The 27548-nt window shown below is 40.1% G+C and overlaps 1 protein-coding gene across 3 annotated transcripts in view; it reads right to left on the bottom strand.

The window, feature by feature from the left end:
- Positions 1–393: 393 nt before the first annotated feature.
- The window catches only part of MSRB3 (methionine sulfoxide reductase B3), a 79069-nt gene continuing 51914 nt past the window's right edge, over positions 394–27548 (bottom strand). For all 3 annotated transcript variants that reach the window (XM_059472115.1, XM_059472112.1, XM_059472114.1), the window contains exons 6-7: positions 7225–7322; positions 394–2520 (exon numbers count right to left, since the gene is read on the bottom strand). In XM_059472115.1, the coding sequence (XP_059328098.1) occupies positions 2356–2520; positions 7225–7322 (263 nt within the window). In that variant the 3' untranslated portion in view covers positions 394–2355. The remainder of the gene's footprint in view (positions 2521–7224; positions 7323–27548) is intronic.

The following is a 27548-nucleotide window of genomic DNA, read 5'->3' as shown; positions in this document are numbered from 1 at the left end:
ACATAAAACCAGATAAATAAGGAAGCAAAACAGAATTATTTATAAAGAAATTTATTTTATATTTGTGTACAGCAAATATATGAAAACAAATTTGATTTGAAAAATGTATATTTGATTTCTTAAAAGTATTGAACCCTCTTATGGAAAGGTTTTAGTTATTATAAAGGTACAGAAGGCTAGAATACTCAAATAATATAGGTGTGTGTACGTATATATATATAAAAAACATGTGCAATTTTATATATATATATATAGTATATATAAATAACATGTGACTTACATGATTTTTAAGGTATCTTATTTAAACATCATATTTAAAATAGAGATATTAGAAAATATAGTTTGCTATTTCTACACAGTTTGCATTCAGTTTTTATAAGCATCTAGAGAGTGCAAAATTTAAACATACAGAAATATTCTATTATCCTGTACATTGTGCTCAGCTCCCACGTTTCCTCTGTCATGATCATCATCAGACTGAACCAAATTTGGAGGGTTCTGTACTAGCCCTTACTAGCATCTTCTAAGAGCAATAAAAGGAAATCTATCTTAGCTTGCACTGCACTGTGGTATAGCTTGTGCACAAGAACAATGCATTTCCTATATTAAATTATCTAACTCCCAGAGATCACATGCACCTCACCATATTGACTCATTTCATTGCATTCCATATCCTGCAAAAATAAATCTCCTGTAGGACAGCATACATTACTGTGTTCTGAAGCTTAAGTACTATATTTCTTTAACATAAGGCAGGAATATACTGAAATTTGATAATACTTAAATCGAACAGCAATCTGGAATTAAACCACATTTATGTACCACATTTTTATAGATGCTAACTTTTTAATATTTTTTCATGTCTTTCTAATGTTGCTTTGAAAAAAAGGCAATTATGACCATTCCATATGCTTTCACAGTAGCTATATTTTAACTGAAGGGTGTTTGAACTTCAGATAACATGTTTATTATCACTGACATAAAAACCTCAATCCTGCTTCCATAAAAATCAGTGGTTGCTTTGTTCCTACTAAAAATAAAATTGGATCCCAACATGTTAGTCACAAAGTTTGCTAGTAGAAGTAAATACCGTGTTCATTAAGTCTCTCAGTGTTTAAAGGCAAAGTGGTAGCAAATACTGTGTAGTATAGCTTAAAGAACAGTATTATGCACAATTCTAAGTGTTATTCAAAAAAATCGAAAAGCAGCTGTGAACAACATCTCATGGGACAGTGAATTTTGCTACATGAAAATTTCTGGAACTGTGACAGACTTTTTTCTAATTAATTTCTTACAGCAACACTGTCACTCATGCCGCTACATTGCCATTGCACAAATTAAAGACTGGATCTTGTACGCAGTATGCATCCAGACCAGCTAATCTTTAAAACTGGATACGTCAGGAGGGTCTCCCTCTTTCTACTGCATTCATTCCTAAACTTCTCTCTAGCAGAAACTGTCATGTTTCTGAATCCTTGTGGCAACTGACAAGATAAAGAGCCTAGTGTCATCCTTCATCTACTTCACTTTGCAAGTTTATCTCTGCACTTGCCCATATAATTACCCCCTGAAGATTTCAACTTTAATTCAGATTTGCGTTACGCTTGTTGAATAGGCCTCACAAACAGACAAAGCCTCATTAGTAGCCTGCAAAAGTGAGCCTTACTAGGTAAAACCTTGATTTAAATTACCAAACAAAGGGGAAACACAGATGCTGAGACAATGTTTACATCCTCTCAACCACACCCTTGAAATTTTGGCAGCAAATTAGCCAAAGGATGCTTTTAACATCTCATTCATCTCTTTCAGTTGGGAAGGAACAGCCATAACTACAAGTTTTTGCAAGGTGCGGCTGGCTGATGCTGGGAGATGGTTGGATACATATGAGCAAAGGCTGCATGCCTCACAAGTCAGAACAAAGCAAAGATGTGCTAGGAATTCAGGATTTTCTTATGCTCAGAAGTTTCCTATAGACTGGAGATAAACACAAGTCCCATTTCTCACGCAAAAAGGAATAGTGTGTAAACCTAGAGTAACACAGTATTAAGAAGAAACTAATAACTAATGATGTCAAAGCCTCTCAATTTAAAGATTCCCCAAAGCAATCTCAAAGAAAAGAAGAAAAAAGAAAACCTGCGGACTCAGTCAATACATTTTTCAATCCAATTATACAGTAAATGCACTGGCAGGAAAGGCCTCAGTTCTGAAAAGGTGAGGAAGAAGAATGATGGTGCAAAATGCTTTCATACATTTGAACATTCTTAGGATATAAGAGAGCAGGCAACTTGAAAACTAGAAAACATTCCTTGTAAGCTGTGTGGGATCCACGAAGTTTTCTGCAGGCTTTGCTTCATCCTACAGCTCAGCTTTGCCTGTTGGGGCAGGACTGGCATTAACACTGCCTTCTCCAGCGTTGTTCTTGTCTGCTGGCTTGAAAGATAATGAAGCAGAGTTTGTGCAGTACCGTTTGCCAGTTGGGCGAGGTCCGTCATCAAAAATGTGCCCCAGGTGAGCCCCACACTGAAACAAAACACAATAGAGTATCAGTGCGTCTGTGCCGCTCGCTCGGTGCCATCGCTGCGCTGTTAAACAATGACTGGCAGCTGCTGCCAAGGAAGCCACTGATGCCTATATCACCCTTTCAAGTGGGATTTACAATCTACATTTATTTGCAGGAGTGATCCAGGAAGATGATCTTCTGAGATACCACAGGCACCAAAGACTCCAAGCCCAAATTTCCAGGGTGTTTCCTGTCACCTACGCTTGGTTGGACCACCATCTCTGAGGTGTTTCTATAATGATTTCATGGCAGGAGCACAGCTAAAAATATGGTGGTGAGGACAGCACTGCCCATGCTTCACTTACTGCTGTAAGGATATCTGCGTAAGAAAGGGACAGCCTCAGCTCTGGCCTCTCCTCAGCCTGCAACCATCTGCTACACCACTTGGTAAAAAAAATTAAACCCTTTGGTGATCCTGGCAAGGACCTAAAGCACTAAAGATATTCTTTGGAGTGTGCTCTCACATTTCTTTTTTTTTCCCTTTCTATAGTCTGGCATGCTTCTGAGCATCAAGGTCCTTCTGGGTGTACTTCTCGACCCTGGACGGGATGGAGCCCAACCCACTCATCTCATAATAATTTCTCTAGTACATACAAGACAGGGACAGGTGACTGAAAAAGACCTGTATTGCAGATATGAAATTTTTTTTTAACCAATAATTTCTGTCTGGGAGAAATTATAAATGATACTGAATTTTGCTTTTTGTAAGGAATAAGAAAGTACAAATGGTCTGCTGCCCCTTTTGCTCTGTATGAATCAGACCCAAATACTTGCAGTGCTATTCAGGGTGAGCACTACTGTAAGAAAGGTAACAGTCTTTTGCTTTACAAGGACTGCTTTACAAATACAGTATTTTGAGGAAGCTAACCCTGCTGATCCTTATTCAAAAATTAAGATTACTATCACTGCACATTGTGCCTGACAATTTATCTGGATAAGAACTTCTTGTAATTAGTCACTTGAATTCCACAAGTTCATTTTTACAGCCTGCCGCGAGAAACAAAAAACTAAAACCTTGCACTGGAGAAATATTTATCTTGAACAGGAAAGTCATGCTGCTTTACCAAAGAGCCTTGGCCTTTCAAGTCAATAGCAGGTCTCAGTGAGAGGTAGAATGATGTAATTGAGATCACAGACCTGCTCATGGGCTCACAGTCAGACAGCAAAAATTAAAGACTGCAAATTATTCTTAAAATTTAATTAATTCATAGTATTCCAAATACATAGAGGCAATAGCGACTATTCCAAACTCTGAATGAATTAGTGATGGCAAATCTCTACCCTGCAGTTAATGTGTAGCTAATGTTCTCCTGCTGTTATGGCCTTTAATTCACCAAAGCAGCAGGAAAGGTGTCTGTAGTAGCACGTAGTCTCGCCTCCAGGTTAAACTTTCTCAATAGACTGAAAGGCTGGGGGAGACTCTCACACCAGCTAGGTGGGACAGAAACTCTGCTCATTTAATGACAGCTGAAACAATAATCTTCACTGACTTCAGGAGCAGGGCAGGTAGACATGTGAAGCTTCAGTGCTCCCACCTGTTGGTTTCACCCATGCAAACACATCCCACATCCCACAGCAGGCTCCCTGCACCTCAAAAAGTGTCACTGAGACAGCCATGGCAGTCCAGCAAAGATCCCAATAACAACCAAGGGCTTCCAGCCTGTGGTATCAGCAGAACACACTCCCACAGGCAATGGAAAATGGCATACATGACTGGGTTAAGCAGCAGTTGCTCAGCTTTTTAAGGAAGGAAGATAAAACAAGGGAAGTTAAGTAAAAGGAAGTTGAATGGGACCTAGAGAAAACTAAGCTTCAAGTTTTCTTCCTGAAAGACTGCTGTCTTGCCATCCTTTCTTCCATTTTCCACTGCTTATCCTTTTTATAATTTTCCTTTACATTGAAGGCCTTTTTTATGTTAGCATGTGCAAAAAACCGGAGCTGTTTCTGAACGTGGGGCATCTAACAATGAAGCATTTCACCTGACTATAAGCATACCTTTGGGGGGAAAAAGAATTAAGTGTCCCAGGGAGAGTATTTTTCTAAATGCTCAGCATCCTAATTAAATCATCTCATCTCAACTAAGAGTGCTTCAAAACCTCCTGGCTGGAAGTGTTAAACAGATCTTTTCCAGACTAACATTTAACAAAAGATAAATCATTCCCTCTCTACTGGACAGCAACAGAACAAGAGAAACTGCAGAGAGAAATGGTCTATAGAAGTAATATATTCACACACAGACTACCAAGACAATCTATCAAAAAGGTTTTCCTCACAAAACCTGTGAAGCTGTATGAGAGTCCAAGGCAGTCTCATTACACCTTTCTGTGATGGCAGAATCACTTCAGGATTGAATTACTGCAAAATTTGTTACCTTTTGAGATTACCCCTCACAAAAAAATTATGTGGCGATTCTCTGTATAGAGGACTCTATAACTCATCTGCCCTAAACAGAAATGTATTTCAGTCCTTTGTATCACAGTATAAGAAACCTGGCACTCAGCTGAGAGTACAAGGATGAATTGACTTTACTGTCCCTCCCCACACATAATAGGTGCTGATCATTTTTCTAGGACATATGTACATGCCTGCAGAGCCTCTGGAAAAAAAGTAATTATCTGTTGCAGCCTTGCACATAAATACATTGGGCAGAATGAACTGGTACAGTGAAATGGTTAAAGCATTCCAAGTATGTGCTTGGGAGCAGGAAAGGGAGGGGGTCACTGCTAACTGTCAGTATGCTTGGATCTCCTAAGCCTCCTGGTTCTAATATACTGCTGGGAGGCACGGAAAGCAGCTTGCAGTCAGCTGCTGCAGCAGAGAGTCCAAGCTATTGGTGTGCAAACACTACTCTTGTGACTATGGAATTTTATTGATTTGCACAGGAAAAATAGTAGGTAGGGAGACCACAGGGAAAGGGATGCTTGAACAGGACAGAGGAAAAAAAGAGATGCAGCCAGTTTTACACTATTCCTCAACTGCATTTGTATTAACTTCTACCTGTCACTAATCACTGACCTTTTAAATACACCCAGGGTGTGTTCCAAAAACAGTGAAAGTTATTTCTAGGATAATCCCACGGATGTATTTGATTAATATTACAGTGATTTTCCCCCTGTGTTTGCTTTCTATAGTGAAGAACATTAAAAAATATTTCTTTTATTCTCTCAGACAGGTGGGAAGGACTTTCAAAGAAAAATCAACCACTTTTTCATCTGCAAAGGATTACATGGAATTATTGCCCCAGGAAGCTGGAATAGCTGGTAGGAAGTCGCTATTGAATTATACAGCAAATATGATTTTGGTCATATTTTTTTCTTCAAATTCAGATTTTAGTTTTGCTTTGATTTTATGGTATCTGCATGTGACTGCTGCTAATATTGCTGGTCTCAGGTCTTTTAACACTACTTTGCTTGGTAACAGGTAAATGACGTTCCCATATTCCTTGGCTGACCACAGGCTTCCTTGGGCTTCTCCAGGAGCTCTGGCCATCTCCTGAAGTGTGTCAAGCAAGTTGGCAATAAGCAGATTTTAGCACTGTTCGGGCCTACTAAGCAGAGCTAAAGAGACTGGACTGCATTTTTGATTATGCCAGTAACCACTGCTGAAGCATGAGCTTCCCAATCTGCAGTCTCATGGCTACCTTGCTATTGAATTTAGGGAAGTGGATATTCCCACAAAATGTTGAATGGATCTTCTACAGCGTATCATCCATGCAAAAACTTCAGAATTTCATAGTATATATGACAAACTAGCAGACACCCTAATATGGTCATTAACATACTGGGCCAAATGCTCTATGCAGACTGAAGTTAATGGATACTCTTGATAAGTTTCTCCACTCACTCTGAGCCTTATATAATGAGGTCTGACTGACTAGTAAGAATGCATATTGTCAGGGATAAAATCACTTACCCCCACAACAATGCTGGAAGAAGAGCAAATTATCCCTGCCCAAATAAAGCTGCTCCTTCTCTCAGGAGGAGTTTGAGAATGTGGAGCTAGAGGGCTGCAAGCTGCTGGCTACAGCTGCTGAACACCAATGCAGCAGCTTCTCCCTTTGCTAGGTAATGACTATGCCTTTCCCTTCACAGAAAGGAGGGCAGCACAACGGATGAGAGAAAGTAGAACAAGACGGATTAACGGAAAATTTGGGCATGTTTTGAATGACTACTGACTTCATTATTACAGCAGATGGGATTATTTGAGGCAGCCATTAGGACTGTGCTAGGAATGAGTGTTGGGAGCAAGTTAGCATGGATGCACAGTAATGTAGAGTGATGGAATCAGCACACAGACAGTCGCTCCACTGCTTTCAACTTCTCTCAACTGCTCACATGTGGAGTCAGTTGGACAGGCTCAGGCTCAGGAGCTCCTTTGAAGGGACCCTCTTCAGGAAGACTATTTTTGCACACTCAGCACCGAGTCCAACCATTTACATCTGCTCTGGTAAATCTCACATGAGACAACAATGTGCATTCCAACGATCCCTTTGTGCCTTCAGCTCATTCCACCCAGCTTTTTTGCTTATGACCCATTGTGCTCTCTCACAATTATTACTATTTAATAGAACTGAAAGGTTTGCAAATCTCAAGGAAAGTACAGCACACTGTAATGGTTTTTGCAGCCTTTGCTATTGGAATGGTCTGAATGTGCTATAAGCTAACCTGACTGCAGGATATCTCAATCCGATGCATCCCATAGGAGAAATCATCGTTGAAAGCAATTGCATCAGGACTGATCACATCATAAAAGGAAGGCCAACCTGGAAAAGAGGAATAAGGTAGGTAAAAAAAGGGGGTGTCTTTGTGGCAGATAGCATTGCAAAAAACAGGACAGAACTACACTTTGAAAAATGTTTGTCTGACTCGAGAGCATGGAAATAATGAAATGGAGATTTTTTTATCCTAAATCACTTAGGTACTTTGGAAAACTTCCCCCCCAACCAGGTACAGTTGTTTACAGGAAAGGACTAAGCTTTCCCTAGCTGCCCAACCTCCATCTCCACAGGGATTCCTGCCCTCCACCACAAGCAGTGATAGCAGTTTAGCTTGGGGATAAAGGCCCCAGGTAAGGCAATTCAGCTTTTACCATGCGTTAAAAAAAAAAACACAAATTCCACCCTGAATATAAACAGCAAGGCTTTATGGAAGAGAAATGCTTTTGCTTTTGCAATATAAAGATACTTAAAAAATTAATTGGGAAATTGCAGTTTAGAGCCCCAAAACATGCCTTAATCTTTGCCTTCCCCAAGGCAAACCCAAAAGGATGTGTTCAGGCTCTGAACCATCACACATTAGAGGTAGTGAGATGATTATTATTGTGTCTCATGTCAAAACAGTAATGAGTGCTTCAGATCAGACATGGACAGGTGGAACCATAACTATGCCTGTGTTAGACACTAGTGGAGGATCTGCATGTGGTCTGCATCCAGGATGAAACAACTGCACTCACTAATGTACATGTTCAAAGCAGCTGATAGCTGAGCACTGAGCTGCATGACCTGACACCAGATGATGATATGTGTACCTGACCTACCAGTAATGGCCACTTACCAAAATAATGACCTTCCACTTTTTAACTATTCCACACAAAATCTCCCCCTCTCCACAACACAGGCAGTGGTGACCCAGAAGACACACATTACATAGTAACTTCTCAGCACTCCTCAAAAGCCATCATAATGCTCAATTTCCTGAAGCAGGGTTCCCACATCAGCAACTGACAGGCCATAAGGTCATGTCAGCATCTACCAGTGCCTATCTGAAATCTCACCAGCTATCTGTCCTTCTCATTCAGTCTCTTGCCAAATATAACATGCTCAGACAGCTCTTACTCTCTCCCTGTATTAACCATATGCTCAAGAATAAAGAATTTCCTCGTTTCTCGTCCTAGTATTTGTTGAGCATTTGCTACTGATGATTTCATAAAATGACTTGCAATAAGCTATTAAGAAACACAGCAGTAGCTGTGAATCACTGCATGCAGATGAATGAAGGGTGTATACAGCTTTCCATAAGACAAGTGAGTAAAATTTTCTGTAAGTAAGTAAAAGGAGAGTGGAAACTATCAACTTTTCCGAATGTGGGTAGAGAAAATGTGTAAACTGGAAAAAGACCCATATGTCTTCAGTTGTATCCTGGATTATTAAATATAGAAGAAGATTTATTAGGATGTAAGCATAACAAGGATACTTTTTTAAACAAATAAATGCTCAGAAATGTTTTTTTCTTGCTTTTCAGAACACACATACAGTAGCATTTCTAAGCTACCTGAAGGCATTGCAAGTCATAAGTCCTATGCTCACAAGGTGCCTCCTACCACCACAATTGTTTCCACCCCAGAACTTCCTACAGAAACAAGAAGAGTCATTGCCCTCTCTCCAATGATTACAAATGGAAGAGCTACAGACAGCAGACAGACTGAGGAGCAAACACCCTGAACAGGGAAAATATCCCACAAAACAGGAACTCAAAACAGTCCAGCAATGCTAACTGTAAAAAAACAATTTATAAATCCTTCCCCTCATGCAAAATGTTGCTGTCAAACAACTACCTTCACAAACAGAAAAGGAGTAAACACATGACAGGTTTTGTAAAAGGGGTTATCCTGTTGACAGGAAAATTGATGTTTCCTAATTGGTGGCTCCTTTCCAACACCATTTGTCATCTTCTTAGCTGGGCCTCTGTCTAATGAAAATTGAGCTAGTCAGAATATTTTAAATGAAGTCTTATTTGTTTATTTGTTTGTTTGTTTGTTTGTTAATTTAATAATTTTGCAAAGCAGACATTGCAGTTTGCCCTTGTGTGATGGCAGAGGAATTTCAAAGAGAGAGCTCTTTGGAACAACCACCTGATCATGTGAAAGCCTTTAGAGAAGGCAAACTTCAGGGCTGCAGAAATTCTCAAAGGAACCATGCCTCCTTCATTATAGCAATGAGGGGGAAGCTTCAAAGACTGCAACACAGAGATTGAAGCAATCTGTGTCTTGCTGAGAAAATTATCTTGTGAGAAGAGTTTGGAGGAGATGTGTTTATGTCAGCTTTGACATTAAGAAAGACCATCCAGCCTTCTTTCTCTGGACTTCTCCTTTTGGTCTTCCCATTCACCAGAGAAAAATTATTTCCTTTGGATGCACTCCATACACTTCTACAAATGAAGTAATCTGAAACCTATATAAACAGGCAAGCTTCGCCTAAAGTAGTCTTTGTACCCAACTGGAGTGACTTCAGATTAGACTGTCAGTTCATGCTACATGTGACACATGTTCCAAAGGCTCCACTACTGCCACATATGGTCCCCAAGAGAGGGACTAGGAAACAGATCTCCACAGTGTGTATTTTTAACTCCCTGCCAAACTGCCTCTTCTCGAGTTACATGGCAGGCCAGGCACAGCACTCCCAGGACCAACCACTAACTCTACGAGGGTTAACTGAAAACTGAGCAAACCTTGAAACAGACAATGTCCTGAAGGGCACAGTGACACACACTGTCATTCTGCTGACCTTGAGAGGAAGATGAATGAATTGCTCATTGAGTTGATGAGCCAGACTGACCAGAAAATCAATTCCCTTTTGCAGTCTCATTTCCTCTCCTGAGGTAGAGTGGAAAACCCATCTGATAGCTTGCTAAGCCTTCTTGAACCATTTTGTCTGCTTCAAAAGCTGCCAGGAACAAGCTGCAACAGCAGCAGCCTGCTTGCCTGCACATCAGGCCCCTCCCAGTGTTGTAGAAAGCCAGCCTTAAAGCTTCTGTCTATACAAGAAGTAAATGGCCCAGCAGTGGCCTCCACTTTGTAGGCCCCAGGCCACTTCACCTGTCTCCCTGGCTTCAGCCCCTCCATCCTGCCCTCCTGCCTCCTTCCTGCCCTAAGGCTGCAAAATGGTTAGCTACCTTTACATTTTAGGCTGCTTTAAGCCATCCATGAAATCTTCAGCTCACCTTTGAAGGCTATCTCGCTACTTGTCAAGGGCATGCTCCTGTGGGGATAGGGGTGAAGATGACAATTTTGGATCTCCTGTGCTTCTGCTAAGCGGAGAGAAACAGTAACCCTTATCACAGCAGAGGCTGAGCAGTGGTGGAGACCCTTTGCAAGTCCTGGTTCCAAGACTCAACCCTCCTCAGATGATGGCCCTCTGTCAAGTCTAGCCCATATGTGATGGGCAGCAGGAGCCAGGCCATCCTTCTGAAGGGTGGTTAAACATACCAGCTAGGAAGAAATAGCCTCTGCAGGAAAGGGGCAAAGGGTAATTGCAAGAGAGAAGATGAGGATGGGAGGAGTTTACCAGATGAATGAACAACTTCAAATGATATTCACACTTTTGTGTGTGTGAACAGCAACTAAGATTTGTGAATACGTTTATCCTTGAATGCAGTTTAGTTTGAGGGGCAGTATGACACAGCAATTGCCAGCAATTTTTATTGCATTATAGACATTTTAAATGGGTTCATTCTTAGATTCACAGACAGTTTGCACCACACTGGCAATATAAACAGGATTTAAAATAGGAGTCTGTCGTGTTTGGGTTCACTCCAACAACTCTTTTGCATGGGAGTCAGGCCACTATGTCCTAAGGGCCAGTTTCTGGTAAGTTAATAAGCAAGTCACAAGCGATGAGTAGTTTTTCAAATATACAGCAATTATAATTTCTTAGATCTAAAATACACTTAATAAAGCCATGAAACTTTCTTCTGTCAAGTATTTAAGTGAAAAGCATGTGTAAACTGAACATTACTGACAGATCTTTTCCGCTCCATCCTGCATGAGTAACGGAGAGGATCTTATGCTGCTGGGAGTCACACATAGAGTCATGTCCTATTCTTTCTCTTTTGAGGACAGTCCCCAAATATTTTGTAAAAGCTGTGTAGCATTTCTAAAATTCACTCTACATGCCCTCACCAAAACTGAATCTTTTGTGTTTTATAATGCTTTCCCTATTCTGGAAAAGAGGAGACAGTGGTTTATGCCTCTTTGTCAAAGAATGCTTTCTTGCCTGGTACTGCCCTGGGCAGCAACACAGGACAGGGAGGCACAGAAACATTGAGTCTGGTAACCAATGCTGGATGCTGCTTTTGCCACTCTGGGCAGAGGACTTAAATCATTTAGAAGAAGCCATCTTCTTTCTCACTTCCGACCTCCTATTCCAGGTACCTGACTGAGTCTGTATTTCTAATGAGCTAGTCACGGTGGACACCTATACAGGCAGCAGGCACAAGGTGGGTACCAGGACAACACAGCTGCAAGCACACAGCAGTGTGTCCCAGAGAGCTGACAAACTGAACAGTCAAACTGAGATGCTAAAGTAGCTATAGTGCCAGAAGAAGGCAGCAAACACAAATAGTGTGCCCATAGTCCAGCCCCCATTTTGCATTCCTGATACAAATATGAAACCCCAGCAGGAGTAGATTGTTTCTTTCACATTAATCCAGGAAGCTCCAAAGACCCTTATTTTGTGGGCTACTCCAGGATTCTTTCTTGGGGCAATTCTAACCTCATGCAAAAAAAAAGACATTTTGTTCTCATAAACTTTTGGAAAGTTACCTGCTGATTGATTGATTGATTGATCAATTTTAGAAGCATCTCAAACCTCTATCCAGTATTGCAAGTTTGCACACATTTTACTCTAGTTAGATCTCCAACATCCTAGTAGATGGATGCAAGCACTTAGACATCTAACCGTTAGAACTGTGCCTCTATAATTATTTGCAGAAGCAAAATGGCAGGTTGCTTTTGAAAATCAGCCCCACTAGGCTATTTTTCCCCCTCTCCTTAACTAATACTCCTTTTGACATTTTTTTGAACAGCACAACTGCAATCCTAAAGCATGTAATACTCTGACATAATTCCCATCTCATACACCTGCCGACTGGAGAGTTCCAGTTTCTCAGTAACTGTGATGTCTGTGGTTGTTTTTCATTTTAGATCCCTAGGAGATTAAATCCAACCTGCATTTTATCATTCTTTGCTGTAATTATTCCAAGCATTTACTTCAGTGAGTTATTTACAGATGGAGAAGTAGGGGGAGATGGAAGATGTTAGAACTACCAAATGGCACCAGATGTAAAAGAGGACCTTGACCTGAAAAATACCTTGTTTCTCTGATGTGCTGTATTTTTAGAATTCTGATTCCCTTTTAACCTAATGTGGATTAATGAAAACCCAAAGGCTTTTTAAGGTACAGTGTCATCATTTATCTTCACTGAGAAACCATGTCTGTGTAAAAACATAAAGTGTATTAGGATTAAAAAAAGGTAATAAAGCTTCTGCTTTGAAACTGCTGTAAAGCTGAATGGCTTTCACTTCTTCCTTTCTCAAAGGTTTATTGAAACAGAATCTGAAAGACATAGGCATCCACAGCTGTAACTTCTCACATAAAAGTTTAATGTAGAACTACAAAGTGACATGTTGCTATTATGTAGGATGCCTGTACAGATATAGGGGTTTTTTTTTTGGCTAGCACAGAACATCCTGGGTTATTTTTCTTAATATCTCCATGATGATGAATGAATAATGAATATTCTTACTCACAATTATTTTACTGTGAGGTAACACTTCTTTCTGTGGAGGTTCATGTAATTTATCTAAATGTAGGTAGAAACAGAATCAGGCACTGAAACATCCTTGTTCACAAGCAAACAGCTTTACATTAGATATGTATTCCAATGGGAAAAAAAATGGCCATTCCTTTCCAGCACCATCAGATACAAGAAGGACAACTCAGAACTGCTTTTCAACAGACCACACCGAAAAAGCATCACAGTGGTAGCTAGGCAGGGGTTGAAGGGAAGAACACAAAGACAAAATGAAACTTAATTTTGGAAGAAAAAGTAAAGATAGAGTTTCTCTCTAATATTACCTGTCTCTAACAGCAAAACTGGGCTATTGAAGCAGGCAAATACTGTGCAGCCAGAACAGTGTGGGAAGGGAATTTTTCAAAACAACCGAACTTCTAATAGCAGCTTTTATGAGACAATTGCCATCTGTTTTTTTCCTTTATGTTTCTCACTTGGGAAATAAAAAAAAGTGAAAGCCATGAATAAAGGTGGTATTTGTTTTCTTCCTTTACAGCACTCTGAGCATCCAAACAACTTACCATGAAACAGCATATGCAATCCAGATTTATTTCCTTGTTAGTGGGAGGAGGTTATATTTGTTTAAAATGATTGTTAAGGGAGATCTGAAACTTAGCGTCTACAATTTCATTTGACATCTGAATTTTTCAGAACAAGAGTGTCCCTGATGTCTCTTGAGCAATAAAAGCATGGGGCTTACTCTCTTTAGCAATTAATAACTCTATCACAATACTGCTCTTGCCCTAGCTGCTTCCTTTGTGCTTTCACTGTGGTCTAAAATACTGATTAATACAAGCTGGTTCTTTTAGAGTCTTCCTCTGTGATATTCAACATCTTGAATGTACAAGCCACTGCTAAAATCTCCAAGTAGGCAGGAGCTAGGATCTTCCTCATGTCTTCTTACAAAGATTGAGTTACTAATGGTTTCTTTCTTGGTTCAGGTTCAAAAAACTACTGAACCTAACTCACTTCCTCCCAAAGGACGGGTTTCTCCCCTCATCTGAATAGTGTCTCTTGTTACTTTAAATCATGGCTAATGTTTTTAAAAATATATCTTACACATAAGTCAGCTGTAGATCTTCAGCATCAAAGGAGCCAAACAGAACTGTGTGAAGCAATGTAACCTTAAGCTATAATTTTAAAATGCCATCATGAAATCTCTCAAATAGTTTTTAAAATTTACTGTTGACCTAATAACCTCAGTCCAAAGCATTCAACTTCAAATAGTTGTTTTTGTTTTCCCTCCAAAAGCAGTATTGGTAAAACAAATATATACATTGCAAAATACCTTTAAATTTGTATATCAATGAGTTATCTGTGCAACTCACTTAAATTGCTAAAGTTTTCATAAAAGATTAGTAAATCAGGATAGCAGTAGAGCTGGCAGGCTTTAGATGGAAGTGATTTGATAAAATTGGAATTCTAATGCAATATGTTCACAGAGAAAGTTAAAAAAACCAAACAAATGCAACCTTGTAATAATCAACATCTGGCACTGAAATGAACAGCAGTCACAGATGAAATACATATTTGAAAAATTTGTCATGGTGTCTTTCAAGTAATGAACATCCACAAATTGTTTGTTGAAATATTCTCCTTTTAGTACTGTTATGCATGTCTGGGAAATAAAGTTTGTAAAGAACAGCCAGAACTCAGCTGCATGCTTAAAACTGAAACCACAGAGGTTACTGAATTAATTTTAATACCAAAAAACCCAAAGCCTGTACTGTCTTCCTTTTGCAGCTATATTCCCTCTATGAGCCTCCTTCACTAATGCCTCTAGTATTGAATGCTCTAGCAGACAAGACAGGACAGCTGGACAAACACATTCTCATCTCAACTGTAAAGTTATAATTTTCTCTTCCCACTAGTTTTCCATTGAAACAAGGGAAAGTGTTACTACACTGATTAAAACAAACAACCCCCCCGCAAACAACAATAAAAAAGACAAACACTCCCTTTCTTCCATTTCCTTTATTAAAGGAGATGTCTAGGTGAGGCAACTTGGTCACAAACTAAAAATGAACATCATTTTCTCGGCCATGAAGGAAAACTTTTGTCAGGATTGGGGCAAAAACCGGAGGCAGTTAGATGATGGCAATGTCTGATATCAAAGTTTGACAGAATAGAGCATTGAAAGCAGAGTGAAGACAGAGCTTCAAACCACCAGGTCTCTAAGGGCCATTTGGCAAGACTCTGCAGGACGAGAATATGGAGAGGTGGAGCACAGCTCCTTCTCATGCCACTGTGGAGAACAAAACCCTCCTCTTTGCCTAATATTACAGTTTATCCACAAAGCTAGTCCTTAAGGTTGATAAATTTCTAGACCATGATTTTTATCACACTGCAGGAACATTTCACCATGAACTACACACTCATCAAGCCCTGCAAGGAACCATGGCCTTGAAGCCATGCTTCTCATGGGGAGTGCAAAATCTACTCTCTGCAGTTTTCTGCAGACTTCTGAGGAGACTTCTGCCTCCCTAGGCCTCAGGGTAACTTTACAATACCCTCTGAGTATTGCAGAGACTTTGTCTCTGCAACATACAGTTCAACACTATGCCACATACATAAAAGAATGCAAAAGCCACAGGCACTACATAAAATCATAAAAGAAGAAAAAAGAAGTATTGCAGGGTTAGATTGTCTGGAGCTGCTGTTGGTTTGGAGGGAGATTTAAATCTTTTTAACAACTCTTATACAAACTAAAAGAGGTAGGTAGTAACGCATCCTAGAAAATAAAGACATTTCTTCACAGAAAACGCTGGCAAAAACAACATACATGTGCACATATACTCACACATGCTCCTTTTAAGTTTTCTGCAGAAAACTTTGTACTTTGAAAAAAAACCCTGTAAGCATTGAAATGGAAAAGTTAAGATTTCTGATTGTAATGTTCACCTTTTGTTTTCTAGGACAGTTTCTAGGGCAAAGCATGCCCTTTCTCCTAAACACTACATTTTCTTTCAATGTTTTAAAAGGAAATAATTTCACAGCCATATAATATCATCAGTAACACAGTCCATGGAAAGAAACAGCAAAGCAGTTAAGACCAATCTCATGAGGAGCTGCTCTCCTTTAATGCTTTGCTGGGGGAAGTCCAGCCTGCCTCCAGAATATCCCAAAGACTGAGCAAGCATTAACATGAATATGGCTGCTGTATAGGTCAGCTCAGCACAGGTCTCTTATTCTCCTCTGTGCCTGTACTATTCCTTTCATGACTACATCTTTTATGTTTTCTTTTCCTTCTCCATTAGCGTTCTATTACATTTTTTACTCAAATAAATAATTCAAACAAAACATAAGTACCATAGGCGAAGTCAAGACATGAAAACAACTTCCAAGGTAAGCTATGAACATATGTAATTAGGCACAGTGCAAATGTTCACAGCGGAAGTCAATTATACTCACTACATGTTTTCGCACACAAATAATACTGGTTTATAAACATACAACTCACTTCAGGGTCTTGTTTTCTTTTACGATACTCTAGGTAAAGAAATACGTACAAAGGAGTAATTTGCTTGGAAAACAAACCTGCTGCAATAAACAAGAGGAGAAATAAAAGATATAGAGAGTAGCAGCAAAAGGAAACGGGCCCCTATACAGAAAAAAACTGGAGAGGCAAAATCCTAAGGAGTGGACATAGTGCCTCTCATCGAGGCATTCAAGCAACTCAAGGAAAACTCTGTACTCATGCGGATTTGCCTCTATTACATGCTGCTTCCCACAACGTCAGGCCAACTGTAGTAGCTTGCTATCCACAACATCAGCTGTGGACGCTCTTTGGATACTCCTTTCTCTAACGTTGATTAGTATTTCTCTGGGCTTCCTCCTCTGGGCCATCCTGATGTGCCAGTGCCACCGCTCCGCAGGCGCCATTGCCCAGGCCGCGTACCCCTCCCCGCCGGTGCCCGTGCCCGCTGCTCCGTCCCGCTGCCGCCGGAAGGGCACCGGGGCTGGGGCAGGCACGGAGGGGCACAGGCTCCGGCTCGGCCCGGGGCGGCGGGAGGCGGCCGCCCCCGGCCCGCCCGGCCGCTCCTCAGAGGCGGCCGCCGCCTCCAGGCACGGTGAGCCCGGGAGGCTCGGCACAGCGCATGGCCTTGTTCTTGTCTCCACCTGCTGATCCCATAAGCGAATGTACTCGAGGGAAAGCAGCCTCACGGCTAGACAGACTGACAGACACGGGTCGGTGGTCATACAGCCGTGTTTCAGGGCTGTTCCCGTGCAGTCACCGTGACCCGGGAGAGGAGGCAGGACACCGACACCGCAAAGGGGCGACCCGGTTTCTTTCCACTTTCCCTGTCAGACTTTGGAGGACAGGCAGGGTGCCATTCCGCCGTCCGTTCCCTCCTCGCCAGAGCCATTTTCAGGTACGGCCGAGCCCCGCTGACCCGGGGCACGAGAGGGCCGGCGTTCCGCCGAGAGGGCGGCCAAGGCAAGAGAAACCCAAGTGCAGGCAGCCGAGCTGCCACTGCTAACGCTCGGTAAATTTCTGGAGCTCATGTGTCAAAAAGCATCACCTTCAGTTCGCTGAACCCTTCAAAAGAAGTACACACCAAGGCTCCAGCCTAACCTAGCTCTCACCCTCCTCAGAAAGGACGAAAAAAAAGACAGGGAAGGGATATACAAAGGCATTTCTCATCAACTGCTCAATGGCCCGATATAGCCGGAACCTCCGCTTCTCTGCTTTATAGCAAGAGAGTGATGAAAACCCGATGGGACAGCGTGCAGGCTGCACTTTGAGCCACCGGGTGCATTTTTGGAATTGGACAAATATTCTGAAGTGGACACCTGGGAAGGGCATGGGCAGCAAGGGGAAATACTGTCAGGAAAGGAAGAGTTTAAAACTACTAAGAAAATTCCTGACTACAATTTTAAGAGGTGAAGTGCTGGTACAGATCAGTTTTCCTGAAAAACAGGAGCCGAGCTCGGACCTGGCTCCTGATCTGCTGTTTTGAAGACCTCAAAAGCAGAGCAATTTAGACAGCAACTTCTTCAAGGAGTCCGGGTAAAACTACAAGGACATAAAATTCCAGTCAGACACAGGAAATTCTTGGGATAATTCAAGAATTTTATGAGTCAGAAGATAAAAATCCCTCTGAATACCTAAATAAACTAATCTAATGAAGTAGTCACCAGGAAAGGAGTGTGGTGAATCTGCATGTCAGGAAGGACAAATTTAAACAAACAGGAAATTGAATAACCTGAAGCTGTTTTCATTTTTACTCCCGGTTCCCTGCTTCTATTTGTTTTTAAGGTGCAAACCGAGTTGATGGCTGCGGAAGCTGAGGGGACTTTTTCATTTTAGAGGAAGTCTCAATTTAAAAGAAATTAATTACCTGGCTTCCTTTTGAAAAGGTGGTAAGTTGTTTATTTGTGATTCATTATTTACACTATTGTAGACCCTTCAGGGCCAAGTGCACTTGGCCACTAACCATTGCAAAGGACTGAAGGGAAAATCATTGATGTAAAGTTCATAACTGAGCATTTTGCTTTTTCCCTGGCAAGCAGAAGTGAAGTTAAATACTTCCTATCAGATATTTTCCCTATGCTAGTGACTGGAGGGTTCATTCCAAAATGGATAACTGCATCTGGTCCAGGTTCATATTGAGGTGCATACTTAGATTTTGACATAGAAAAGTTGACAGAGAGGTTTCCAGAGAGATCCTCATGCCTACAAAAGTCTAAACTTTAGGTAAATGGAATTTTAAGACCATCTATGGGAAGTGGTATTATACATAATGTTACGTCCCCCAGTGTATAGCTATGGAGCTATACATTGTCTGGACTCAAAAAAGAAGGGGTTTACAATTGAGTACTGTTACATCCCAAATGTCTTTTATAAGGAGTGAGGAGCTTTTTCAGTTTATAATATTTTCATTAAAAATTCTCTCATTTAGGAAATGAAATAAATTTTAGCAAATTGTGCTTTGCAAATATCATGTCAGAATTCCTAAAATTACAAAGATTGACACTGTTCTCATCATGTTGCTTGTATACTGTAGTTGAGCTTGCATTAAAGTCCTTTTGTTATCTCAGGTTTGCCTCAGCTTCAAGGAAGTAAACATACAGAGAAGCTGGATTTTTTTGCTTTATTTAATGAGGGCTGTGATTTCAAGACTCTTCCAGAAGAGACAAAAAGGAAAATTCTCTGTAAACAAGCTTTACTCCAAAACGGCTCTTCGGTTGACTAAAGTATTTCATTATACAAAGAGTTCATTATATGAAAACGAAAATACTGTATTTTAATTTTGATTTTCCCCTTTCATTTTATATTTCATACTAAAAATTGCAGATAAAAAGTTGTGCTGAAATAATTTTGAGATGAAAAATTAAACCTTCTTGCTCAAGAGACAAGCCACTGGTCTCTCAGCTTCCACAGTCTGATGTGCTGCAGTAGACAGCACATGTGTTAGGCATAGGTTGAACTGATTGCAAACTACTTTTATATAAATTTAGAACACTTCTTAGTTTTCTCTCTGAACTGCCTGTCTGGATCCTCCTATTTGGGGTTGTTTCTGGACTCCACTTAAAATACTAATTGTTTATATTAAACAGACAAGATAATGTGTGATGTATTTTAACTGTCAAAAGTGTTGTGAACAGCAGCAGCTGGAAGAGGAATGTTTAATTAATTCTGTTACCCCCAAGCCTTTTAGAATCCTGTATCAGCAGCTACATCTTAGTCTTGCAGGCAAAGAAAACGGGGTATGAAGGGGTGGTAGCACTGCAAAGCTTATTCTACAGGGGAAAAAAAACAAGGGGCATTCATGTAATTATTACATCAAACTAGAGTATCACTAAATCTGCAACAGTATTGATACATCTGTGAAAGCTGTGCACATTTTTGTGTGGAACAGTTCACATACTATGGCTTGTTTCTTGTGCTGGTTTACTCACACTGAGCTGATGCCAGACACAAGATGCAGGTAGTGATTGGAGATACCACTTGAACTATTCATTGTGTGATATTCCTAAAAAAGGACTCTTAAATCTTCTGGACATGGCTCAGCAGCCTGTGTGAAGCTGTGAGGAAGAATAAGTTTCTGCCCCTGCGCAATTTATTCTGACAGGGCACGTCAGAAGTGCTCAGGACAGTTCCCCCACCATAACTGTTGCAGCATAAGCTTTTGCTGGGACCAGCGGATCCTGAAACAAGTGTAAGAGCTGTTACTTAAGAGAGCTTAATAAAGGCCTTGCTAAGTATCAAGATCAAGTTATTTTCAACCTTTCAAATTTTCAAAAGCAGAAAAGCATCCTACCACATTTATACTATTTTGTGTATGTCCTTGAGAAAACCTTCTAAGTAAAACAGCAAATTAGCTGCACATGGAAATATGATCCTTCTATTGTCTGAAAACATTAGGTAAAGACATGCAGGAGCTTGTGCAAACTGCTCTAGTGCAGGTTTTCTTGGTTTTTCAGGCCTGACCTCTGCCATGTGGTTTGGGGGTCTCTTTTTTTTTTTTTTTTTTAATGTCACATTTACAGGATGAATTTGGCACTCTGGAAAGGAGCACTGCCTTTGTTCATCCCATCAGTCTTTCGCTTGTCCAATTGCCACGGCTGTATTAGTAGGAAAAATAGACCTAACGAGGTGTAAAATAATGCTCTACATTCAAAACTTGAGCGCTGTAGCTCATTTCACTTTAATATTTACTCCAAAAGTAAACTGCTGAAGCCTTGCATAAATAGTGCCAAATGAGTTTGCAAGGTATTCTAAATGTACTGAAATTAAGTTGATTAGCACCTCATACACACAGTTGTTAATTTGGTTCCCTACTACCAAAACTTCTGCCAGGATAACTCTGCTATGAAGCAAGAGAGGAGATACATGTAGGGCAAGCTTGACTGGAAGAATTCTTAACAAAACAGCAGTTAGGCAACAGAAGCATCATCCATACCAAGCCATAAGCAGAAATACCTAAGTTGAAAAAGTGGATTGAGGTAGAGATTTTAATTTGATTTAAGGCTTTTTATACCCTATGTGTACCATTTCTCATTGTCAACCCTTCCACTTTGTTTCTTCTATTAATTAGATTTTTCTTACACTACTTCTTTCTTTCCTTTTTCATTCAGAAAGGCAGCAAACTTCCATTCAGAAATGCAGTTTGAGCTTCCTCTCAGGCAGAGTGTGCTTGGGAATGAGAAGTCAAGGAGCTGTAGCCTTGATTTGCTCTTGGAAGGAGCTGTACAGAGACTTTGTTCAGGTTTGAGAGATGAGTTTGTGGTTCCTTCTTAAAGGAAAGTTCTACAAACACTTTCACCAGAGAAGGCAAAATACAAAATCTTAACAAGAGCTCAGTAGGATATCTTCCATTTTAAAAATGCTGATTAAAAAAAAAAAAAGGAACATGAAATGCTTACTTGCTGGCAGCAAACTTTTTCATAGGCCTGTCTTTCAGCAAAGACACTCTCAACAAAGTAACCTGCTACTCAGGAGGTCCCATGGAGGTGCATGGAAATCTTCTGTTCTAAACTTCAAATATTCTGTATCCAAAGTGCAGAAGCTTTACAGGACAGACTTAGGTGTCATAGGGTGGCTGAAACAATCTTTCAGCTTCTTCCCTTCTCTTTCCCCTGCCCTCAGTTGTCTTAGTCCTGCTGCTTTCTCACTGTTCACTAGCTCAGGTGCTTATCCATTTGTGGTAAGAAAGTGTAATTCAACTTTCAGAAGAAAATGATTCAACTTTTTTTCTGGGCTAACAAGCTCTATCAGTTAAGTAAGAGGTTAAACAAACATTGGAGGCAACATGAGGTGGAGAGTGAGAAAACAGGGCAAGGAGTGCAAGGATAACTTACTGTAATATCCCTGACTGATAAAAATTGTACTGTTAGAATAAACTAAACCTCTGAACTCAGCTTTGACACTACATCTGTGCACCAGTATCACAGAAATATGATTATAAACCGACCACACAAACAACAGATTTGACTAGAAGGCTGCTTGAGGTCAGTGCCTTTATAATTCAAACAAACCTGTAATCCTTTAGTTCCAAAGATCTCCTCTGTCTCAGCATTACAAAAGGCAAAGAATGTGAATTTAGAACTTAAATAACCTGTATCTTTTCAAAGTGAGCAGGTAGCAGTGGATGCACTTTTCTGGAAAGGGACTGAAATACAGTGTACTTTTCATTCCCCAAGCATGCTGTGAGCTCTTAAAAAGCAGATAAGACAAATTCAAAAGCTACAGTATGTCAGTTCCCAACCCTATCTTAGGTAAAACAAAGTCTGACCACCTTTGACACCAAGCTACTCCAGTACTGATTGAATCCTATTCAACAAACTCAGACTTTTTTGAAAATACTTCATAACTCCTCACAAGTACACTCTCTGTTTACATAACTACGGAGTGGTCAAAGGGGATTTAGCAGCATTGCAACAATGGAAGTTGCAGGGACAGGGAAGGACTGGAATGCCAGGGGTTGCAGCTCTTCCCTCTGCACCTTTCATGTCTTCATGAGAGTGCAACCAAAAAAACATGTAGTCTGGCTGCAGGGCACTCTTAGCCTTAGGAAAAAATATCTGCTTTCAGTTGCCTAAAAGGGACTATTCTAAGCCCAAACTTTCACTGAAATGTAAAGGGTTTCTAGCACCCTGATAGGTTTGCAGTCACACCAAAATTTTTATGTGCAGTGTAACCTCTTCCCAGCTCCCCAGGAAACTGAGGCATACCCATGGTTTTAAATGCTCGTGCTGAAATTGTATCACTTCAGGTGTTCTCAATAGGATTCCTTCCTGTAAAGAAACTAAAGAAGTAAAATACTGTCCAAACTGCTGCAGGAAGAGAGTTGACCCAATAGCACTGTCAGTGGCTGACAAATGACTTGGTTCCTGTGCCACTAGCAGCAACCCACAGAGCAGCTCACTGAAAACCCAAACAAGCCTTGCAGCCTCTGGCTTTAGAGCAAGAACTAGAGGACCTGAGGACCTCTGACCCATGTTCTGAAACAGACCTTATAAATGTACTTCCCACCCCTGCAGGCAGCTTAATGACCTGTACAGGCCGTTTCTGACATCAGCTTCAGAGCCTCACCTTCACCCTCCTTGAAGCTTTTTGGCATGAAACAAGATGGTGCTGCATTTGCACAAGGCACCATCCCATTGGTGTATTTTTGAGGGAGGAGGTGGAGTGAGGAGAAGCAAGAAACCTCAGTAGCAAAATTTCCAGTGTTCAACTTTTATTTTTCAGTGTTCAACACTACTATCACCAGGTGTAATACTTGTTTCACACTGCTATTCTTAACACATTTTTTAATCTACACCCTAAGAAATGTTAAAATACTTGCAAAATTGAATTGCTTTCTGAAAGGCCTGAAACAAAGTGATCACCCTTTGGAGAGCTGTTTGTGCAATGACTGATCATCTCTATTGTTGGCATTCCCAGGGGTCACAGTGGGGTTCAATTGCATTCTACCAGGGCAGAACACAAAAGAAAGGCTGTCACAGCTGGATGATTGTGTAATCTAGGAAACCAACCTGTGGGTGCCACATATTAAACATACAAATAAATGGGGCCTGAGTTTTAAGTTGATGCCAGGTTTGGGAATTTGGTTTTAGTTTCTTTCTACTATAATAATAGTGCCTTAAACCAGAGCCTTTAGGTGTCTCAAAAACTTTCTGAAAAATCTTAAATTTTGCAAAAAATTTTTTAAAAATTTTTAATTAATTTTTGTAAAAACTGGAAAAGTTAGAGAATTTGGATAAAAATCAAACAGCTCAACTGTTTTCCACTCTTCATTTTGCAAGCATATAGTGCAAGTCTTTGCTTGAAATGCTTCCTTTCCAATATCAGTGTATGTTAAAAAATCTGAGTGGCACATATCCTGCCCCAGTTCAATACATAGGAAAAGAGACAAAATATTTTCCTTCAGATTACCAACTTAAAACAAACTTGCCTGGATACACAAGTCCCCAGCCTTGTTTGCATGTACTTGTTTAGTGCCCAAATAAAAAAATCTCACAGTTCTAGCTCTGGCTACCCCACCCTCTGGGACTAACCTTAGCATCCTCTGTTTAAACATTTAACCTCTTTCTACAGTAAGAACATATAGCAAAGACCTTGCATCCATCTGAATATGAAAACTGGGTGAGCAGGACAAGCAATAATTTAATATGTAGCTTTGTACTAGCGTATCTTTCTCGTTTCTCTGTGTTTAACGATCTACTTCCCTGTGCTCATTCCATGCAACTATTTTTGGTTTTGTTTTTTTTTTTCTTCACTGATCTTTATGAGATCATTTAAATATTTGCATAAGCTTCAGTTAGTATCAATTTGTTTCCTGAGAGGGTTACATTCTTCACTCTTGCTTTGAATGTTTTAAATACCCGCTATCACTGCTGTAACTCTAGTTCTCCATCATTCATTAGTTCTAAAACAGACCTGCACAAATAGACCATATAATTGAACTAATGAGATATGGGTGGTAAGTTTATGTAAGTACAGCCTGAATGAAAGGTAGAATGTCTGCATAGCTTAGAAAATCTTATTCTTTACATTGCAGTGAAGATGACACTGCATGCCCTACATCTATTAATCTCCATGAATTCAATGAATGTTCTGCCTTATTCTTTCAGCTTCTTTATGAGACTACCTTTATGTTACTAAATTTGAAGTAACACAGTCCCATCCAAATGTTAAAGCAGAACTGTAGGCTGTAACACATTTGATTACTTAGGCATTTTAGTATCACTGTCCATCTCCATCTGTGTGAGGTTTAACCCCAGCACTGGACAAGACAGTTTATGAAAACTAAAAAACATGCAGGAACTATTGGCAGAGGAGTGAAAGAAATATACTGTTAGTGCTTGTACAAATTATGAGAAACCCATTAAAGCTCAATCATTTTGTGGATAAGTAGAAACATTCCCAGAGGCAAAGTGGTGGGATAAATCTCATGAGTTTGAGCTTCTGAAGTTTCCCAATAGCCATTTTTGCTGTGGGAAGGAAGGTGGAGGGTGCAGGGATGGACAGAGTCTCTGTATGATCCATCTCTGTCCTGATCATCTTAAGGCTGTGGGCATTTGGATGAAGGTCTGTGTCCTCACTGCCACCAAGTGCAGTCAAGCTGCCTGGCCACTCTGGGTGCCATACCAAAAGGTAAGTGATGGCATAGGTCCCAAACTTGGACTGGTGTATAGTGTTCACAGGAGGTGGTCAAGCAAAGGTGGTCAGGTACCCTTTCCCTCCTCCCAGAAATCAGAGCCCAGGCAGGGGCACGTCCCACTGAGCAGTCTAACTGGTGTGTTACACATCCTGGCCAGGAGCACATTCTTTGGGAAGAGACCTTCCTGATGTGAGAAAACAAGGCGAACATGAAAAATCACATAAATGTATCATTAAATGAATTACTTCTTCAAAAACTAGAGTAAGGGAGTTAAGATTACATAGTTCTACTATGTATATTTCTTTGCTTTTTAGGAGTGAGGCTTACTTTTTGTATGGTCTATAGTGTGATGCCTAGAACCAAAGGAGTGAAAGCAGCTGCTGGCTGCAGGATTCAGGATTGTACTGAGCTTCAGCAACAAAATGCTGCCTTGTGTAATCATACTGGCACAACAATACAGATACAGGTACACCTGAGATATTTGCCATTGTGGGGCCAGGGAAGAGTCACACATGCAGATATTAAAGAAAATAGAATTATTGAAAAAGGGTGCTCCTGTAATTCTCTTCTCCACCAGTTAACAGTGTAAATGATGACCAATGTAAATTCAGTTTGCCACAGTCTTAATACCATCATGACCTAAAGGGCAGTTCTGACAGTTGTCTTTCATTCACGTTTTTCTTGCTATACTTGAAAGCAGGGAGTGTTTTCATTCCAGTGAAACACTGTATCTTCCTTTCTTGCATTTTAAAGTTGTTTCAAGAACCCTAATGCTTTATGCAGCAGATTTTTTTATTCACAAGAACATTTTTTGCCACTCTTCAATGTAAATATGTCTTAATTGGTTTCCAGACATTCTATCAGTGCTAAGCATTGTCATTTCAAATCCCACTCCTCTTTGATTCAGTATTCCTGGAACTCCATTTAAATCCCTTCTAGTGTGCGTGACAGGGAAAAAAAAAAATCACTGACTGAAGGGGAGATAATAGTTGGGAAGTGAGTATATGAGTACTTTCAAAATCCATAAATCTTAAGGTAAACACTTTTAAAATGATAATATAAACACGGAAATTCTGTTCTCATGACCACCTCCTTGAAAAGTAAGAGACAAAACCAGAATGCTTACGGTTTTCAATGTTAAATTTTCAAAAATACCCTTCAGTTTTCATATCTGCATTTATTGTGTCAGCCTTCCTTAGCTTGGTTAGAGCAGTTAACTGAATAAAAGACTTTGACTTTCTAAAAGTTTCTCAATAGTGACTTAAAATCATCAAAATATCTTCCTACTAAGCTTTTCAAAAATTTCACATGCTTTCTGAAATATGCCAAAGACCAGTTTAATATTTGGGCCCTGAGTGAAGCTAGATTGAATATGATACATTTTTTATCCACTCTTATTATCCTTAGGCCATATCTCTTTGAGTTACATATTTCTTTTCTTGCCTGTAAACAGATGAACACTGGTGAATGATCAATTTGCAAAACATACTTTACCAGGTTTTTCACATCTGACAATTCTTACTAAGAATTTAAGAAAAAGTTATAAAAACGCAGTAATTCTCTGGGGTCACCATTTCTGGAGACACATAAGAAGATTTGGGTTTGTTTAGGAAAGGTGAGATTTAAAAAGGGAAATGAAAATGCATACAAAGAGAAACAGAACTAAAATAATCACTAAGCTAAACTTATCTTTCTCATGAATATACACCACAAAAGCTCTGTCTACAAGAGGTTTACTGACACCCAGCCGAAGAACTTGGGAGCAGTTGTGTAGTTCTCTCAAATTTATGATTTTTATCCTACTAAGCCTCCACAGCAACAGACATGGAAAATTACTTGAGGATCCCATCCACTCATCCTCAACTCTTGGTACATTCATTCCAGTGATAATCTATTGTGACTTTCAATGATTATGTAAATCAAAGTTACATGCCTAACTCTAAAATTGATGGACACTCAAAAGGGTGATTCAGTGTGCCCTGAAACAGACTTCTCCAGCAGAAGGGATGAACTCATTTGAGGATGTTAATCTCTTCCAACTGACTTGAGATGAAGCTCAGAGGGCTATGTTAAGGTAGATAGTCACAGTTAGCTGAGATGATCCCACTCCACCAACATGGTACTAGCTAGCGTAAAATATCCCTCCAAATGAAACGCTAACACTTCTCCATACACAGGGATTGTGTGAAAGCCAGACATAGACATAACCTGAAAGGGATATTACGCAGAAAATGAAAGCACCTCCATTGCTACAGCTAGTAAAGAAAAGATTAGTGCTAAATTAGGTGCTTCAGTCTTATTCACAACAAT

Source organism: Ammospiza nelsoni, chromosome 5 (assembly GCF_027579445.1).
Source record: "Ammospiza nelsoni isolate bAmmNel1 chromosome 5, bAmmNel1.pri, whole genome shotgun sequence".
Taxonomy (NCBI): Eukaryota; Metazoa; Chordata; class Aves; order Passeriformes; family Passerellidae; genus Ammospiza; species Ammospiza nelsoni.
Note: the sequence above shows the minus strand (reverse complement) of the source record. Positions and strands in the feature narration are given on the sequence as shown.